Source organism: Engystomops pustulosus, chromosome 8, assembly GCF_040894005.1.
Source record: "Engystomops pustulosus chromosome 8, aEngPut4.maternal, whole genome shotgun sequence".
NCBI lineage: Eukaryota > Metazoa > Chordata > Amphibia > Anura > Leptodactylidae > Engystomops > Engystomops pustulosus.
The window spans coordinates 93,145,746-93,165,013 of record NC_092418.1 but is presented as its reverse complement, the minus strand read 5'-3'; the positions used below and the strand labels follow the sequence as shown (position 1 = coordinate 93,165,013).

Sequence of the window (19,268 nt, the reverse complement as noted above, 5' to 3'; positions counted from 1 at the left end):
CAAAGAAAAAAGGGGGATGCATATGTACAAAGTTAAACAAAATAGATTTTTATTATACAGCATATACAGAGACATACAGTTTAAAAACCATTAAAAGAGTCCTAATTCGGACATATATGGAAAAACAAGGTCAGACAAAGGTGTGGGACTTGTGTGTACGGATAAGTGTGGCAAGAGTGACAGAAGTGTGCTTGAACTGTATATAATGTATGACCAGAGCAGTATGTGTATAATGAATAACCGATCGGTATAACAAATGATACCTGTATAAGGTAGGTCTAAATTGCTGGTCTACATCGGTCTACATGAAGTAATTAAGTCAAGCACAATATAGGCACATATCAAGCAGATAAAAGACAAGTTTTATACGTCCCAACCTGTGTTTGAAGAGGGATGACCCGACGCGTGTCGCCTATCAAGTAGGCTTCATCACTCCTGATGAAGCCTACTTGTCCCACTTTGGTGTTTAAGGTGGATATGTGTGTCACTAAGAGCTAAACACAACGGTAGCACGTCCCCCTGCAAATTACTCACAATATGGTACTAGCTGCACTACTAATGGCAGCAAGCCCAGCCACAGGCAAAACAAAAAAAAGTAAAATAAAACGTTATTGTAGCCCTAAGAAGGACTGTTGGGTTCTTGTAGAATCACTCCTGCCTAACACTATTCTAATAGAACACCCTAACGCTTTCCCTGACCAGCAGCAGCTCTCTCCCTAGCGGCATCCAGACACAGAATGATCCGAGCATCGCGGGCAGGGGCTAGTCTATCCCAGGGTCACCTGATCTGGCCAGCCAACCACTGCTATCGACGTGTAAGGGTACCACGTCATGCTGGGTGGAGTGCAGAGTCTCCTGGCTTGTGATTGGCTCTGTTTCTGGCCGCCAAAAAGCAAAACGGCGGGAGCTGCCATTTTCTCGAGCGGGCAAAGTATTCGTCCGAGCAATGAGCAGTTTCGAGTACGCGCATCACGCTCGGACGAGTATGTTCGCTCATCTCTAGTCAGTACCAATAATTAAAATACCAATAATTTCTGCTAGTTATGCCACCAAATTGGCATGTATTTCAGTGCCACATTTGACTGTATATGACTGTATATACGTGATGTTTTTTTTTTTTAAACCATACCTGTACATGAAGTTACTAGCTTGCTTAACTGGAAAATCCCTAGAAACTTCACGTATATCTGTGGTGCACAACTGTATGCAACACAAATTTTAAAGTTTCCCATAGGCAACTGTGGGGTTTACAGAATGGAAATACAGCAGAAAATAGGACATGCTCTACATTTTTTTAAGTTTCGCTCGTGGACTGGTATGGTACAGTGGACAATACAGCCATTTAAATGTAGTACCGATTTGCCCAACATAGATAATGTGGCCGTGTGCTACCTATTTAAAAACATTATGGTACGGATAGCACACGGTGGTTTTCATTCATGTGAAAGGTGCTTTAATCTTACTAATAATCCATTGTTCTTGGTTACAGGCCACTGGATCACAGTTTGGGATGATTGTGGATTCTATCACGAACATCGGCGTATCTTTCATTATCGCTTTCTATTATAGCTGGAAGTTGAGTCTGGTGATTCTGTGCTTCATGCCGGTCATCGTGTTATCAGGGGCCCTGCAGGCAAAAATGCTTACCGGATTCGCAAAACAAGATAAACAAGCGATGGAAGCAGCCGGAAGGGTATGTCTGCTTATCTTTGTATCAGAGGAGGTCTTAGATAACTTTGGATCCCAGTTAGAAAACTGGGGTATTCTACCTTCCTGGGTCTATTATAAACCTATGATGTCAGGCTGAACATGTTATTTACATGGTGGCCATTTTGAAGCTTTAGAAACATTACACAATGTATGTCTTTAGATCACATTCTCCGAAACTACACTTTAAACTTTAGGTAGAACTTATCTATTGCTATACCTAGCGCCTGGTCTGAGGGGGCATTTCTTTAAAGGGGTTGTTGGTCCCAACCCATTTTTTGATATAGATGACCCGTCCGCAGTTGATGGCAACACATGGCAGCATAACTTTAAACACTTAGTTTGGCAAATGTCTGCTACTACTGTGTGCTCATTTCTCCAATGTTTTCCTGTAGATTTCCAGTGAGGCTCTTGGAAACATTAGAACAATTGCCGGAATTGCCAAAGAAAAGAGATTTGTTGATATGTATGAGGAGCAGCTGGAGGCGCCATACCAAGCGGCCATCAAGAAAGCCAACGTCTATGGATTGTGCTTCGGTTTTGCTCAGTGTATCATTTTCATTTCTTATTCAGTCTCATACAGATATGGAGGATATTTGGTAGAAGTGGAAGGACTTAACTACAGCTTTGTGTTCAGGTATTTATATTGAGTGCTAAGTATAAAGAGCTAGGTAAAAATAGTTTCCAGCTTAAATATATCTATCCATCAGTATCAGATCAATAGGGGTCTAGCAGTCAGGATGAACTTCTTCCGGCACCTGAAGCAAAACTTATAATGGAGCTAGAAGAATGGGGATTCCTATGCAAAATGTACATGAAAAAAACAAGCTACCCTTGTTTGTTCCTTATTCTAGGGTCATATCAGCTATCGTGACCAGTGGAACCGCCTTGGGAAAAGCTTCATCTTATACTCCAGACTACGCCAAAGCCAAAATATCTGCTGCCCATTTCTTTAAGCTGGTTGATCGTGTTCCTGAGATTTGTGTCTATAAAGATACGGGAGATAAATGGGTATGTGACATTTTTAGTTTGGGAAAAAAGTGTGAGATTTGTGATTTTGGTATTTTGCATCATTGTCTTTGCAAAATACCCCCAATCGGGCCTGACCTATTGGCTTGGGGGCAGCTGGATTTCCCTGGTACCTGAGTGGTTGGCTTGAGCCTAGCGGCCTAGCGTTTGACTGGTTCAGGTGTAACCGGCCTCGTCCACCGGACAGGTGGGTTGCAAGAGAGAGGGAGTTGCTGTGGATGGATTATAGTACTCCCTGGGGCACTCTCACGGTGTTTGCGTGTATAAGGATCCCTGGGTATATGGAAGAGAGTAGACCCTTGATGTTAGCAGCTTGCAGGGATCACACAGAGACAAGGGATGCCAACATCAACTCATCGTTCCTCTTTTTGCAGAATTCGAACTCAGCATGGGCAACAGTTCAACATCCTCGTTTCTGTATCTTCAGGCTGGAGGGGTTGTGCACTAAATTAGCAGCAGGGTTTAGGCAGGCCCTGTTAGGAATCAGAACTGCTGCAGGTGTAGTATTTGCAGGCTGTGTGTATAGACAGCAGGTCTCATATTCTCTCATCAAAATTAATCTCTAACTTGTCTAGTCTTAATCTTGCCTCTTTTCAGCTACCAGGGAGTTTTATAGACTTCCTCTGAGGGGCGAAGCACTCAGCATCCAACCAGGGACCTCAGGGTCTGACTAGCCTACTGGTGTGTGCCCAGGCCCGGTGCCAGCACCCGGCTAACCCGGGCAAGGGCTGAGGCCCTGGGGTACTGGAGGGGCCCACTCAGGCCCCTGGATCAATTTTACCAGTGTCGCCAGGGGCATCGCTAGGTCAAAATATCCTATGACCGGTGCCCAGGATCTCCCCGGATCAGCTGTCCCGCTGCCCGGGAGATTTCTTCTCTCTCTCATCACAATCTGTGTCCTCAGGACACAGACCATGATGAAAACATTTGCACTCACTGCTTTCCCCAGCTGCAGCCTCAGACACTGAAGGACCTGTGATGATGTCATGGTGACATGACCTGCCAGGGAAAGCAGTGCACACACAGACCTGCATCAGTGAGGTGAGGGGGGAGACATGACATGGGCCAGGGAAGGGGGAGAACATGGGGGGCTGTGTTAGGACATTACTTACTCGGGGGCTGTGTGGGGCATATTACTTACTGGGAGGCTGTGTGAGGACATTACTTACTGGGGGGCTGTGTGTGGGCAACTTACTTACTGGGGAGCTGTGTGAGGACATTACTTACTGTGGGGCTGTGTGGGCACATTACTTACTGGGGGACTGCGTGGGCACATTACTTACTGGGGGCTGTGTGAGGACATTACTGGGGGCTGTGTGAGGACATTACTGGGGGGCTGTGTGGGGACATTACTTACTGGGGGGCTGTGTGAGGACATTACTTACTGGGGGGCTGTGTGGGCACATTACTTACTGTGGGGCTGTGTGGGCACATTACTTACTGGGGGACTGCGTGGGCACATTACTTACTGGGGGCTGTGTGAGCACATTACTGGGGGGCTGTGTGAGGACATTACTGGGGGGCTGTGTGGGGACATTACTTACTGGGAGGCTGTGTGAGGACATTACTTACTGGGGGGCTGTGTGGGCACATTACTTACTGGGGGGCTGTGTGAGCACATTACTTACTGGGGGGCTGTGTGGGCATATTACTTACTGGGGGACTGTGTGGGCACATTACTTACTGGGGGGGCTGTGTGAGGACATTACTGGGGGCTGTGTGAGGACATTACTGGGGGGCTGTGTGAGGACATTACTGGGGGGCTGTGTGAGGACATTACTGGGGGCTGTGTGTGGACATTAATTACTGGGGGGCTGTGTGATGACATTACTGGGGGGCTGTGTGAGGACATTACTGGGGGGCTGTGTGAGGACATTACTTACTAGGGGCTGTGTGGGCACATTACTTACTGGGGGGCTATGTGAGGACATTACTCACTGGGGGGCTGTGTGGGGGACATAACCTACTGGGTGCTGTGTGAGGACATTACTTACTGGGGGGGCTGTGTGAGGACATTACTTACTGGGGGCTGTGTGGGCACATTACTTACTAAGGGGCTGTGTGAGGACATTACTTACTAGGGGGCTGTGTGGGGGACATTACTTACTGGGGGGCTGTGTGGGCACATTACTTACTGGGGGCTGTGTGAGGACTAGAGATGAGCGAACATACTCGTCCGAGCTTGATGCTCGTTTGAGCATTAGCGTACTCAAAACTGCTCGTTGCTCGGACGACTATTTCGCCAGCTTGAGAAAATGGCATCTCCCGCCGTTGTGATTTTTGGCGGCCAGAAACAGAGCCAATCACAAGCCAGGAGACTCTGCACTCCACCCAGCAGGACGTGGTACCCTTACACGTCGATAGCAGTGGTTGGCTGGCCTGATCAAGTGACCCTGGAATAGACTAGGCCCTGCCCGCGCTGCTCGGATCATTCTCTGTCTGAATTCCGCTAGGGAGAGAGCTGCTGCTGGTCAGGGAAAGCGTTAGGGTGTTCTATTAGAATAGTGTTAGGCAGGAGTGATTCTACAAGAACCCAACAGCCCTTCTTAGGGCTACAATAACGTTTTATTTTACATGTTTTTTGTTTGCTTGTGGCTGGGCTTGCTGTCACTAGTAGTGCAGCTAGTACCATATTGTGAGTAATTTGCAGGGAGACTTGCGACCGTTGTGTTTAGCTCTTAGTGACACACATATCCACCTCAAACACCGAAGTGGGACAATTTATTAGGGGTTTGATTTGAATTGAGCACAGTCTGCTGATTTATTTATTTTTACGTTTATTTCTTTTTATAACTCAAAGTAATCTGGCAAAGCAGTGTGCTTTCAGTGTAGGCTAGAAAATAGCCCTAGGAGAACCCCTACGGCTTATTTAGGCCTACAATAGCGTTATATTTTACTTTTTTTTGGTTTGCTTGTGGCTGGGCTTGCTGCCATTAGTAGTGCAGCTAGTACCATATTGTGAGGAATTTGCAGGGAGACTTGCGACCGTTGTGTTTAGCTCTTAGTGACACGCATATCCACCTCAAACACCGAAGTGGGACAATTTATTAGGGGTTTGATTAGAATTAGGCAGAGTCTGTTGATTAATTTTTTTTTACGTTTATTTCTTTTTTTAACTCAAAGTCATCAGGCACAGCACAAAATCCAGTTGTGTGCTGTCAGTGTAGGTTAGAAACTAGCCATGGCAATAGGATAGCATCATTTTGTTTAAAAAAAAAAAAAAACACAAAAAACACACAAAAAACAAATTTGAAGTTTACACTTTAATTTTGAAAATGTTTAACCCGAGGGCTAGGGGTAGAGGACGAGGGCATGGGTATGGGTGTCCAACTACTGCAGGGGTCAGAGGCCGTGGTCCTGGGCAGGTTGAGACAACACCTGCTGATGAGGGAGCAGGGGAACGCCGCAGAGCTACACTCCCTAGGTCATTTCTCAAGTTACTGGGACTCGTGGTAGAGCACTGTTGAGGCCAGAACAGTGCGAATAGGTGATGTCGTGGATTGCGGACAATGCTTCTAGCCATTTGTCCACCAGTCAGTCTTCCACGCAGTCCACCCATGTCACCGAAATCAGCACTCCTCCAGCTCCTCCACCTCAGCCTCCTTCCCCCCAGTCTGCCCCCTCCCAGTGAAATTTGGCATTTGAACCGGCATACTCTGAGGAACTGTTTTCTGGACCCTTCCCACAGTCACAAACCACTTGTCCGGTTGCTGCTGAGCTATTTTCCGATGCCCAGGTTTTCCACCGGTCGCAGTCTGTGGGTGATGATGACATTGTTGACGTAGTGGAAGAAGTGTGTAAAGAGGTGTCGGACGATGAGGAGACACGATTGTCAGACAGTGGTGAAGTTGTTGTCAGGGCAGGAAGTCCGAGGGGGTGCACACTAAGGGATCGGAGGATGATGAGGTGACAGACCCAAGCTGGGTTGATAGGCCGGGAGAACACAGTGCGTCTGAGACGGAGGCGAGTCCTATAGCAGAACAGGTTGGAAGAGGCAGTGGTGGGGCCAGACGGAGAGGCAGGGCCAGCGCTGGTGCATCAGCGCCAAACGTTTCACGTAGTCAAGCTCCCGTGGCGAGGGCTAGATTTTCAGAAGTCTGGAGGTTCTTTAAAGAAACACCGGATGACCGACGGACTGTGGTGTGCAACCTGTGCCAAACCAGGATCAGCAGGGGTTCCACCACTACTAGCTTAACTACCACCAGTATGCGCAGGCATATGAATGCTAAACACCCCACTCAATGGCACCAAGCCCGTTCTCCTCCGGCCGGGCACACCACTGCTCCTTCCCCTGTGTCATCTGCTAGTCAGCCCCCTGCCCAGGACCCCGGCCCAAACACCTCCCGTGCGAAAACCCCATCTTCGCCTCCACGATCCACCAGAGCATCCACCAGCGTTCAGCTCTCCATACCCCAGACGCTGGAGCGCAAAAGGAAGTATAGCACAACCCACACGCCCAAGCCCTCAACGTCCACATATCCAAGTTGCTTAGCCTGGAGATGCTGCCCTATAGGCTGGTAGAGACCGAGGCCTTTCAAAACCTCATGGCGGCGGCCGCCCCTTGGTATTCGGTCCCCAGCCGCCACTACTTTTCCCGATGTGCCGTCCCAGCCCTGCACAAGCACGTGTCAGACAACATCATCTGTGCCCTGACCAACGCTGTTTCTGACAAGGTCCACCTGACCACGGACACGTGGATGGGTGCTGCCGGCAGGGCCACTATATATCGCTAACGGCACATTGGGTTAACTTGGTGGAGGCTGGGACCGAGTCTGACCCTGGGGCTGGGGCCTTCCTTGGTCCAGGTCTCAAAGGCCTACTATGCCTCCTCCTCCTCCCACCCCTCCTCCTCCGAATTACCATCCGTGGGCATGGCGCCATCAGTCGGTAGCTCTAGGCACAGCAGCAGTGCCATCGCTAAGCTACAGCAGGCGGTGCTCAAACTGCTGAGCCTAGGCGATAAAAGGCACACCGCCCAAGAGCTATTACAGGGCATCACGGCACAGACTGATCTGTGGCTGGAACCGCTGAACCTGAAGCCAGGCATGGTTGTGTGTGACAACGGCCGTAACCTGGTGGTGGCTCTGCAACTCGGCAGACTAACACATGTGCCATGCCTGGCCCATGTGTTAAATCTCATAGTTCAGCGGTTCCTCAAGACATACCCCAATCTGTCTGATTTGCTCACAAAGGTGCGCCGCATCTGTGCGCATTTCAGGAAGTCCAGCACAGATGCTGCCACTCTCAGGGCAGCGCAGCGCCGCCTCCAACTGCCCGCTCTCCGACTGTTGTGTGACGTGCCCACGAGGTGGAATTTAACATAAACCATGTTATCCAGAGTTTACCAGCAGCGCAGAGCGATTGTAGACTGCCAGATGTCAAATTCCACCAGAACTGGTAGTCAGGTCAGTCAGCTTCCTCAAGTCTACAATGAGGAGTGGACATGGATGTCTGATATCTGTCAGGTGCTGAGTAACTCTGAGTAGTCAACACAGATGGTCAGTGGCGATGCCGCCATCATCAGCCTCACCATCCCGCTGCTTGGCCTGTTGAAAAACTCTCTGGTCAGCATGAAGTCGGAAGCTTTGCGCTCGTCACAAGAGACGGGGGAAGAAGATTCCCTTGTTGATAGCCAAAGCACCCTCAGGTCTGTTTCTCAGCGCATATCGGAGGAGGTGGAGGAGGATGTTGGCGAGACAGAAGAGGGGACCATTGTTCAGTCCTTCACTGTTCAGCGTGTATGGGCAGAAGAAGAGGAGTTGGAGGATGAGGAAATGGACAGTCAGGCCAGTGACGGGAGTGAATTCTTGCACGTTGGGACTCTGGCACATATGGCAGATTTCATGCTAGGCTGCCTATCCCGTGACCCTCGCGTTCAAAGAATTTATTCCAGCACCGATTACTGGGTATTCACTCTCCTGGACCCACGGTACAAGCAAAATCTTTCCACTCTCATCCCTGGAGAGGAAAGGAGTGTGAGAATGCATGAATACCAGCAGGCCCTGGTGCACAAGCTGAAACAGTATTTCCCTTCTGACAGCGCTAGCGGCAGAGGGCGTACTTGTGCGGGACAAGTAGCGAGGGAGAGTAGGCGAGCAGGCAGCTTGTCCAGCACTGGCAGGGGTACGGTTTACAAGGCCTTTGCCAGTTTTATGTCACCCCAGCAAGACACTGTCAACTGTCCCCAGTCTCGGCAGAGTAGGTCTGATCTTTACAGAAAGATGGTGAGGGAGTACGTAGCTGACCATACCATCGTCTTAAATGATCACACAGCTCCCTACAACTACTGGGTTTCAAAGCTGGACATGTGGCACGAACTGGCGCTGTACGCCTTGGAGGTTCTTGCCTGCCCTGCCGCTAGCGTGTTGTCCGAGCGGGTTTTCAGTGCAGCTGGTGGCTTCATCACCAATAAGCGTACACACTAGAGATGAGCGAACATGCTCGTCCGAGCTTGATGCTCGTTCGAGTATTAAGGTACTCGAGACGGCTCGTTGCTCGGACGAGTATTTCCCCTGCTCGAGATCGAGCATTTAATTAAAAAAACACAGTGAAGAACAATGAAGAATAGAATAAAAACAGTGAACACAGTGAACACAGGATCATTTAAGTGAAAAACACAGTGAAGAACACAGTGAAGAATAGATTACAGATGTTCGGCACATCTGCTTACTTGTCGGAAGATACGCGCGGAACGGTGCGAACAAAATAGTATGTGAAGAACAATATATATGTGTGAAGAACACATTGAAGAACACGGTGAGCAGGACAGAGACAACGGGGAGCAGCACAGAGACACCGGGGAGCAGCACAGAGACACCGGGGAGCAGCACGGAGACATCGGGCAGCGGCAGCACAGAGACATGGGGCAGCGGCAGCACGGAGACATGGGGCACGGAGACATGGGGCACGGAGACATGGGGCACGGAGACATGGGCACGGAGAGCAGCGGGGCACGGAGACATGGGGCACGGAGACAGCGGGGCACGGAGAGCAGCGGGGCACGGAGACATGGGGCACGGAGACATGGGGCACGGAGACATGGGCACGGAGAGCAGCGGGGCACGGAGACATGGGGCACGGAGACATGGGCACGGAGAGCAGCGGGGCACGGAGACATGGGGCACGGAGACATGGGCACGGAGAGCAGCGGGGCACGGAGAGCAGCGGGGCACGGAGACATGGGGCACGGAGACATGGGGCACGGAGACATGGGCACAGAGAGCAGCGGGGCACGGAGACATGGGGCACGGAGACATGGGCACGGAGAGCAGCGGGGCACGGAGAGCAGCGGGGCACGGAGAGCAGCGGGGCACGGAGACATGGGGCACGGAGACATGGGGCACGGAGACATGGGCACGGAGAGCAGCGGGGCACGGAGAGCAGCGGGGCACGGAGAGCAGCGGGGCACGGAGAGCAGCGGGGCACGGAGAGCAGCGGGGCACGGGACAGCGTATCTCCCGACAAGTAAGCAGATGTGCAGAACATCTGTAATCTATTCTTCACTGTGTTTTTCACTTAAATGATCTTGTGTTCACTGTTTTTATTCTATTCCTCACTGTTCTTCACATCTGTTAACTTGTCGGGAGATAATATACGCGCGGAACAGTGAAGAATAGATTGCAGATGTTTGCATACATCTGCTAACTTATCAGAAGACATTCTTTTTCAATTAATTAACACATTTTATTCCCGAACCATGGTCCCTTTGAAAAATGCTCGAGTCTCCCATTGACTTCAATGGGGCTCGTTATTCGAGACGAGCACTCGAGCATCTGGAAAAGTTCGTCTCGAATAACGAGCACTCGAGCATTTTAGTGCTCGCTCATCTCTAGTACACACCTGTCGAGTGAATACATACGAAAAGGAGGGTGGTGTATACCCCCTCCTAAACCCCACTTGGTAGGTATAACAAAGAGTACAAGGAAAGTGGAGGACCAATATAAAACTTAGCTTTTAATGCAAAATATCCTTAAAAATATTAAATACAAAAATAGATGTGTCAGTTACCAGTGTTCGTGAGGATGATGCCGTATAATGGGTGTAGGCACCGATGATGCAGAGTGGCACTCACAATTTTCTGGGTATATGTGGTTCTGCAGAGGTTATCCCATTGCGGGATGCCGAATGTCATGCAGAAAAGATACCGTCTGTGATAATGTATCGATGCTTAAAGAAGATGTGTGGTGCGGAAACTCCGAGAGAATGAGACAATGGTAAGAAGGGGTGGGGGTGGGGCACTCCAGGGTGTAGAGTGCGGGGTACCCTATAAGACCCTAGTATTAAAGATGAGTGGTCCCTGTCCAACCCTTCGAACCTCGCCACGGAGCCGCAGCCCTAGATGGCTGCCGCCCCGTCTGGAGCCTATCCCTACCAACGGCCCTCTGACCCTAATACAGGGGAGGGGGGAGGAGGGGGGGAAGGAGGTGTCCAGAAAAGAGTCTCTTGTGATGCAACAAGTACCCGACCTATCTAGAGGGGAAAGATAGATGTGTCCTCTATTGTGAAAATGGTGGGTATTAATGGCAATAGGCAGGTAAAAAATGTGTAGCTGCAGGGTCACATCTGGTCTTGAGAACCCTACATGTCATGTTTCGCCTCTTCAATTGGGCTCATCAGGGGCAAAAGGAGACCTGGTGGAGAGAGTCACAAAGGAGAAGCTTGTAATAACCTTCCACAGTGAGACTGCAAACCTGCATGCTAAAGCATATATAAATATAAGTATTATCTTACCAGAATAACCTGCTTCAAAAGCCTATATAGATGTCTCGGCTGAAGACAGCAAAATGGTGTTAAATAATCTGTGAACAGAGTGCATCAGGAACTTTTAGGGAAAGATGATCCATAATTGTAAACAATAGTAGACAATGTAAACAAATGTAAACAATGTAAACAAAACTAGTGGTGGTTGCAAACAGACAAGTGAAGTCTGTAGTGAGATCAATCTTACCTTGAGATAAATTAGGGCAGTGGCCGGATCAAGAGGGTCCGTTCCAAAGAATGGTTGGCATGGACCATAGGTGCCTGGACTTAGAAACGCCAGATGCTGCGCTTAGCGTCCGGCGTGGTGCCCAAGATGTCAGTGGAACACATGAGGCATAATGGAGCACTGGTGAGTGAGAGGTCCGGCCTTTTATTGAGGGGAAGCGTCATAACCACGCCCCTAAGGGGCGGGATCTGTGTGCCTAGTTTGGGCTACAGAAAGATGGCGCCCAGAGCGGACATGCGCAGTACGGGCGCAGGGGAAAACCGCGACGAAACTGGCGCAGTACGTCGCGGCGTGCGCCCAATTGTGCGCACCGCCACCCCAGGGTGCGTCAATTCATGCGCATCATCTCCCCGAGATAGGAGTCCAGGAATATAAGCGGGCAGTAAGGGGCACAGGTAGGTGACCCTTATAAGGCCAGAAATTGGCTGCAGAGAGGACTTAGTGTACAGGTGTCTTGTAAAACAGGATTTAAAAAGATACAATTGAGAACATATTTAGAATCAAAATCAAAGAATAATAGTCACATAGAGTGAGACTGGCACAACCATAAGTCAGCATGTGTAACCCATTGGGAGATAGTGCTAGTATGGGCAGATCTTTTTTGGAGATCGTAATGGGATGGGTACAATTATTGATGTGGACCAAGGTGGATCAAATAAAGCAGGCAAAGCTGAGTTGCTCGTTTAAGCCCGAGGGGGACATAGTTTTAAGGCGGTAAATCCATTGGGTCTCCTTCTGCAGAAGGATACGATCCCAGTCCCCGCCTCTAGGTGGAGGGTCCACTAGGTCAATTCCAATGAAGGTGAGTCCCTTGGTGTCACCGTGGTGTACTTCCATCATGTGTCTCGAAAGGGGTTTATCTCTCCCGTGTCTGATGTCCCCCAGGTGGTCGCCTATTCGACGACGGAATTCCCTGAAGGTTTTACCGATATATTCCTTCCCGCATATGCATGTTGCCCGATAAATGACACCTCTAGAGTGGCAGTTGATGAACCTACGGATGTTGTAGGAAACGCCTGTCACATTGCTGGTAAAGCTACGTGCACTTTGAATTACGTTGCAGGCTATGCAGCCACTGCACCGAAAACATCCTTTGATCTCCCTGCTAAGCCAAGATGTAGGGGCAGCTGGCCGAGTGTAGTGGCTGTGGACTAACCTGTCCCTGATATTCCGACCGCGTCTAAATGTGATACTCGGGGTATCGGGTAAGTGGGAGGTAAGATCAGGGTCCATCCTGAGGATGTGCCAATGTTTTGATAGCACCTCCCTGACGTGATTCGAGGCGCTATCATAGGTGCCTATCAGACGGATAATGGAGTCCTCCTGGGGTTTGACCTTGGGGACCAGGAGACTGGCACGGTTTGTGGTGAGTGCCCGTTGATAGGCTTGGCGCAGAATGTAGTCAGGATATCCGCGGTTGCGGAAGCGGGTCCTTAAGTCATTGGCTTGGTGTTTAAATTCGTGTGGAGTTGAGCAGTTCCTACGGATCCTCAGGTATTGCCCAAATGGGATACCCCTTTTAAGAGCTGGGGGATGATGAGATTCCCAGCGCAAAAGGGAGTTTGTGGCAGTGGGCTTACGGAAGATTGTGGTCTGTAGGTCGCCTGATGCTGCTTTCATAATTTGGACGTCAAGAAAGGGGAGACAGGAGGGGTGAATTTCATATGTAAAGTGCAGGCCTATATTATTGTGATTAAGGTCCTGTACCAATTCTACGAATGCCTCCCTACTCCCTTCCCAGATGATAAAGACGTCATCAATGTACCTAGCCCAAAGGCTAGCGAACCCAATGCCGCGTGCCTGAGCGTCGTCGTTAAAGACGCATGTGTGTTCCCACCAGCCCAGGAACAAGTTGGCATAGCTGGGGGCGCAAGCGCTCCCCATAGCTGTGCCCCTGAGCTGGTGGAACAAACGACTATTAAAGATGAAGAAATTATGCGTCAACGAGAACTCAAGTAATTGTAAAACAAACTCATTATGCATCTGGAACTGTGTCCCCCTGCCGTCCAAAAAGAATTTGACGGCCTTGAGGCCAAGTTCGTGCGGAATTGAGGTGTACAATGCTTCTACATCAATACTGGTGAGAAGACAGTGAGGAGAAATATTAAGGCCATCAATTCTCCTTAGAAGGTCAGTGGTATCGCGGGTATAGGAGGGGAGTGCAGTGACAAACGGGGCCAAAATTTTGTCAATATAAACCCCTAGGTGGTCACACAAGGATTGGACCCCTGAAACTATGGGTCGGCCCTTAAGGGGAGATGTGCCCTTATGGATTTTGGGTAACCCATAGAATGTTGCGATCCTGGGGTTTTTGGGAAGGAGAAATGAAAACTCATCTTTGGAGATAAGTTTCTTATCAAGTGCTAGGTTCAAGATGTCCCTTAGTTCCTTGAGGTAACGTTCTGTTGGGTCTGCTGAAAGGATGGCATAACTCTTCTTGTCTCTAAGTAGGGCGTCGCACAACTCTTGGTAATCCTCCGTCTGCATTACCACAATGTTGCCGCCTTTGTCCGACGGTTTTATCGAGATCGAGGAGTCCCGTTCTAATGACGATAAAGCTGCTAGTTCATCCTTATTGCAGTTAAAGTGAGTAGTGCTGACATCGATCCTTTCTAGATCATCTAGGACCAGTTTAGCAAACACGTCAATGCTGTTAACATCGCTCAGTGGTGGGAATTTGGTGCTTTTGTTCTGTAGAGATGTAAAGGGACCCAAGCCCTCTGCATTGGGGTTGGGTTCTGCTAGATCATACAGGAGTCTGACATCAGGTAGGATGTCCACTGGAATTTGTAGTTCACGACTCTCTTTTCTATCCTTTACCGCAAAGTATTTTCGCCATCGCAATTTGCGTAGAAATAAATGAATGTCCTTGTGCCAACAGAACGGGTCAAATTTATTGACTGGTACAAATGACAGACCCTTTCTAAGAATCGAAAGTTCGTGTGAGGTTAGTGATCTAGTGGAGAGATTGACAATTAGGGATTCTTCGGTCTGCCCCTCTGATTGCGGTTTCGAAGGGGGTAGACCGGACCCTGGGCTAAAAAAGTTGAGGATGAGGAAGCAAATTATGAAAGCAGCATCAGGCGACCTACAGACCACAATCTTCCGTAAGCCCACTGCCACAAACTCCCTTTTGCGCTGGGAATCTCATCATCCCCCAGCTCTTAAAAGGGGTATCCCATTTGGGCAATACCTGAGGATCCGTAGGAACTGCTCAACTCCACACGAATTTAAACACCAAGCCAATGACTTAAGGACCCGCTTCCGCAACCGCGGATATCCTGACTACATTCTGCGCCAAGCCTATCAACGGGCACTCACCACAAACCGTGCCAGTCTCCTGGTCCCCAAGGTCAAACCCCAGGAGGACTCCATTATCCGTCTGATAGGCACCTATGATAGCGCCTCGAATCACGTCAGGGAGGTGCTATCAAAACATTGGCACATCCTCAGGATGGACCCTGATCTTACCTCCCACTTACCCGATACCCCGAGTATCACATTTAGACGCGGTCGGAATATCAGGGACAGGTTAGTCCACAGCCACTACACTCGGCCAGCTGCCCCTACATCTTGGCTTAGCAGGGAGATCAAAGGATGTTTTCGGTGCAGTGGCTGCATAGCCTGCAACGTAATTCAAAGTGCACGTAGCTTTACCAGCAATGTGACAGGCGTTTCCTACAACATCCGTAGGTTCATCAACTGCCACTCTAGAGGTGTCATCTATCGGGCAACATGCATATGTGGGAAGGAATATATCGGTAAAACCTTCAGGGAATTCCGTTGTCGAATAGGCGACCACCTGGGGGACATCAGACACGGGAGAGATAAACCCCTTTCGAGACACATGATGGAAGTACACCACGGTGACACCAAGGGACTCACCTTCATTGGAATTGACCTAGTGGACCCTCCACCTAGAGGCGGGGACTGGGATCGTATCCTTCTGCAGAAGGAGACCCAATGGATTTACCGCCTTAAAACTATGTCCCCCTCGGGCTTAAACGAGCAACTCAGCTTTGCCTGCTTTATTTGATCCACCTTGGTCCACATCAATAATTGTACCCATCCCATTACGATCTCCAAAAAAGATCTGCCCATACTAGCACTATCTCCCAATGGGTTACACATGCTGACTTATGGTTGTGCCAGTCTCACTCTATGTGACTATTATTCTTTGATTTTGATTCTAAATATGTTCTCAATTGTATCTTTTTAAATCCTGTTTTACAAGACACCTGTACACTAAGTCCTCTCTGCAGCCAATTTCTGGCCTTATAAGGGTCACCTACCTGTGCCCCTTACTGCCCGCTTATATTCCTGGACTCCTATCTCGGGGAGATGATGCGCATGAATTGACGCACCCTGGGGTGGCGGTGCGCACAATTGGGCGCACGCCGCGACGTACTGCGCCAGTTTCGTCACGGTTTTCCCCTGCGCCCGTACTGCGCATGTCCGCTCTGGGCGCCATCTTTCTGTAGCCCAAACTAGGCACACAGATCCCGCCCCTTAGGGGCGTGGTTATGACGCTTCCCCTCAATAAAAGGCCGGGCCTCTCACTCACCAGTGCTCCATTATGCCTCATGTGTTCCACTGACATCTTGGGCACCACGCCGGACGCTAAGCGCAGCATCTGGCGTTTCTAAGTCCAGGCACCTATGGTCCATGCCAACCATTCTTTGGAACGGACCCTCTTGATCCGGCCACTGCCCTAATTTATCTCAAGGTAAGATTGATCTCACTACAGACTTCACTTGTCTGTTTGCAACCACCACTAGTTTTGTTTACATTGTTTACATTTGTTTACATTGTCTACTATTGTTTACAATTATGGATCATCTTTCCCTAAAAGTTCCTGATGCACTCTGTTCACAGATTATTTAACACCATTTTGCTGTCTTCAGCCGAGACATCTATATAGGCTTTTGAACCAGGTTATTCTGGTAAGATAATACTTATATTTATATATGCTTTAGCATGCAGGTTTGCAGTCTCACTGTGGAAGGTTATTACAAGCTTCTCCTTTGTGACTCTCTCCACCAGGTCTCCTTTTGCCCCTGATGAGCCCAATTGAAGAGGCGAAACATGACATGTAGGGTTCTCAAGACCAGATGTGACCCTGCAGCTACACATTTTTTACCTGCCTATTGCCATTAATACCCACCATTTTCACAATAGAGGACACATCTATCTTTCCCCTCTAGATAGGTCAGGTACTTGTTGCATCACAAGAGACTCTTTTCTGGACACCTCCTTCCCCCCCTCCTCCCCCCTCCCCTGTATTAGGGTCAGAGGGCCGTTGGTAGGGATAGGCTCCAGACGGGGCGGCAGCCATCTAGGGCTGCGGCTCCGTGGCGAGGTTCGAAGGGTTGGACAGGGACCACTCATCTTTAATACTAGGGTCTTATAGGGTACCCCACACTCTACACCCTGGAGTGCCCCACCCCCACCCCTTCTTACCATTGTCTCATTCTCTCGGAGTTTCCGCACCACACATCTTCTTTAAGCATCGATACATTATCACAGACGGTATCTTTTCTGCATGACATTCGGCATCCCGCAATGGGATAACCTCTGCAGAACCACATATACCCAGAAAATTGTGAGTGCCACTCTGCATCATCGGTGCCTACACCCATTATACGGCATCATCCTCACGAACACTGGTAACTGACACATCTATTTTTGTATTTAATATTTTTAAGGATATTTTGCATTAAAAGCTAAGTTTTATATTGGTCCTCCACTTTCCTTGTACTCTTTGTTACACCTGTCGAGTGACAGCGCTGACAGGCTGACGCTTATCAAGATGAATAAAGCCTGGATTTCTCAGGATTTCCATTCTCCACCAGGTGAAAGAAGCTCAACCTGAATAATGTATGCACTCCTCCTCCTCATTGTCCTCCTTCTCCTCCTCTTTGTACACTAAAGCAGAGGAAACTGGCTATCTTTTGCCAGGGCCAACTGGCTCTAGCTATAGTACTCTATGTATTTAATTTTTCTGGAGGGCCACCTACCCGGTCCTCTGTTTTAAACAATTTTTGGGAGTGCCACATACAGGCACTCAATCTATTTAATTTTTCTGGAGGACCACCTACCTGCTCCTCTGGTTTGAAAACCTTTTTGGACTGCCACATACAGGCACTCAATCTATTTCATTTTTCTGGAGGACCACCTACCTGCTCCTCTGGTTTGAAAACTTTTTTGGTACAAAGATAGATCCCGGCACTCGCCAAATAATGCAGATACTGTTTAATAGTAAGATCAACTTACAGCATGATGTGCAGGGACACAACACAAGGGAACGCGTTTTCGGCTCAACACTCGAGCCTTTATCAACCATACTGTATAGTTGAATGGCACACATTTAAATACAAAGTAACGAACTAGGCCCCGCCCACTGACGTCACATCCTACCGGAAGCGGGATCTCCGTGGTGTGACGTAGCGGTTTCAGGTATTGTCCTCATTCTGGTTACGTTTCTAGAGAGAAAATTGGAACAAGGTCAAAAGAAAATTACAACCAACATTTGGTAAAATTGCAACCATAAATCAAAGTATAAACATATCTCAGATAAATTATCGTGATATTATGAAAGATCTCTCAGATCGTAATCACGATTTAACCCTCACGGTTCTAAGGTCCCCAGCGTATGTATCCAATATGCCTCTCGGCGGCGAAGAAGAATTTTGATATTGCCCCCTCTACGGGGGATCTGGATCTGTTCGACCACTTGAAATCTCAGCTGTGAAATAGAGTGCTTTCTATCATGAAAATGGTAAGGAATAGGTAGTAGTCTGTTGTTACACCTGATGGTAGACTTATGTTTATTGATGCGGGATTTTACAGGTTGCATCGTTTCCCCTATGTATAAATATCCGCAGGGGCATTTAATGGAGTAAATTACATTGCGGGAGTTACATGTGAAATAGCCTTGTATCTTAAAAGGCTGACCGGTATGGGGATGATATAGTGTGTCGCCACGGAGAATGTTGGAGCATTCCGAACAATTCAGGCATGGGAACGTGCCTCTCTTTTGGGTCGCTAAGAACATTTGCTTGGGTATTATCCGTGTGCTCCCCATATCGGCCCGTACAAGTTTGTTATGTAGGTTGGGGGCTCTCTTATTGCATATCAGAGGTGGATTTTGGAATTCTTCCACCTGAGGAAACGATGTGCGAAGTATACGCCAGTGTTTCCTGACTATTGAGTCAATCTTGCTATTAAGGGGATGGTGTTGGTGACTAAGGACTATCCTCTTTTCTGCTCGTACCCTAGGTCTGGTTGTACCTGTAGATGTCAAGTCCCTGGCCCCTTTAAGGAGATGTTCGGGGTAACCTCTATCTCGAAATCTAGATTGCATCTCGTCCAACCTACTTTCTCTGGTATTGTCATCTGATACTATTCTTTGGACTCTTTGAAACTGGGAATTGGGGATGGATTTCTTTGTGGTGTAAGGATGATTGCTACTATAGTGTAATACACTATTCCTATCTGTCTCCTTCCTAAATAAATCCGTGCCCAGAGTCCCATCAAGTTTTTTATA

At 48.8% G+C, this 19,268-nt stretch overlaps 1 protein-coding gene and 1 long non-coding RNA gene across 7 annotated transcripts in view; one reads left to right on the top strand and one right to left on the bottom strand.

Annotated features, from left to right (window-relative positions):
• LOC140075660 (bile salt export pump-like) overlaps nucleotides 1-19,268 on the top strand; it is a 266,222-nt gene that overhangs the window by 73,328 nt on the left and 173,626 nt on the right. For 2 of the 6 annotated variants that reach the window (XM_072121805.1, XM_072121809.1), the window contains 3 exons: nucleotides 1,490-1,693; nucleotides 2,103-2,344; nucleotides 2,562-2,718. The exons of 3 other annotated variants lie outside the window; for them this stretch is intronic. In XM_072121805.1, the coding sequence (XP_071977906.1) occupies nucleotides 1,490-1,693; nucleotides 2,103-2,344; nucleotides 2,562-2,718 (603 nt within the window). Of the gene's footprint in view, nucleotides 1-1,489; nucleotides 1,694-2,102; nucleotides 2,345-2,561; nucleotides 2,719-19,268 lie in introns of those variants that run through there. One more of the 6 variants, XM_072121812.1, reaches the window with a different exon arrangement.
• On the bottom strand, nucleotides 10,738-11,828 carry LOC140075661 (uncharacterized). The gene is made up of 3 exons (XR_011849455.1): nucleotides 11,684-11,828; nucleotides 11,467-11,534; nucleotides 10,738-11,366 (listed from the first exon to the last, which is right to left on the bottom strand). It is a non-coding gene; the product is annotated as an uncharacterized lncRNA (long non-coding RNA).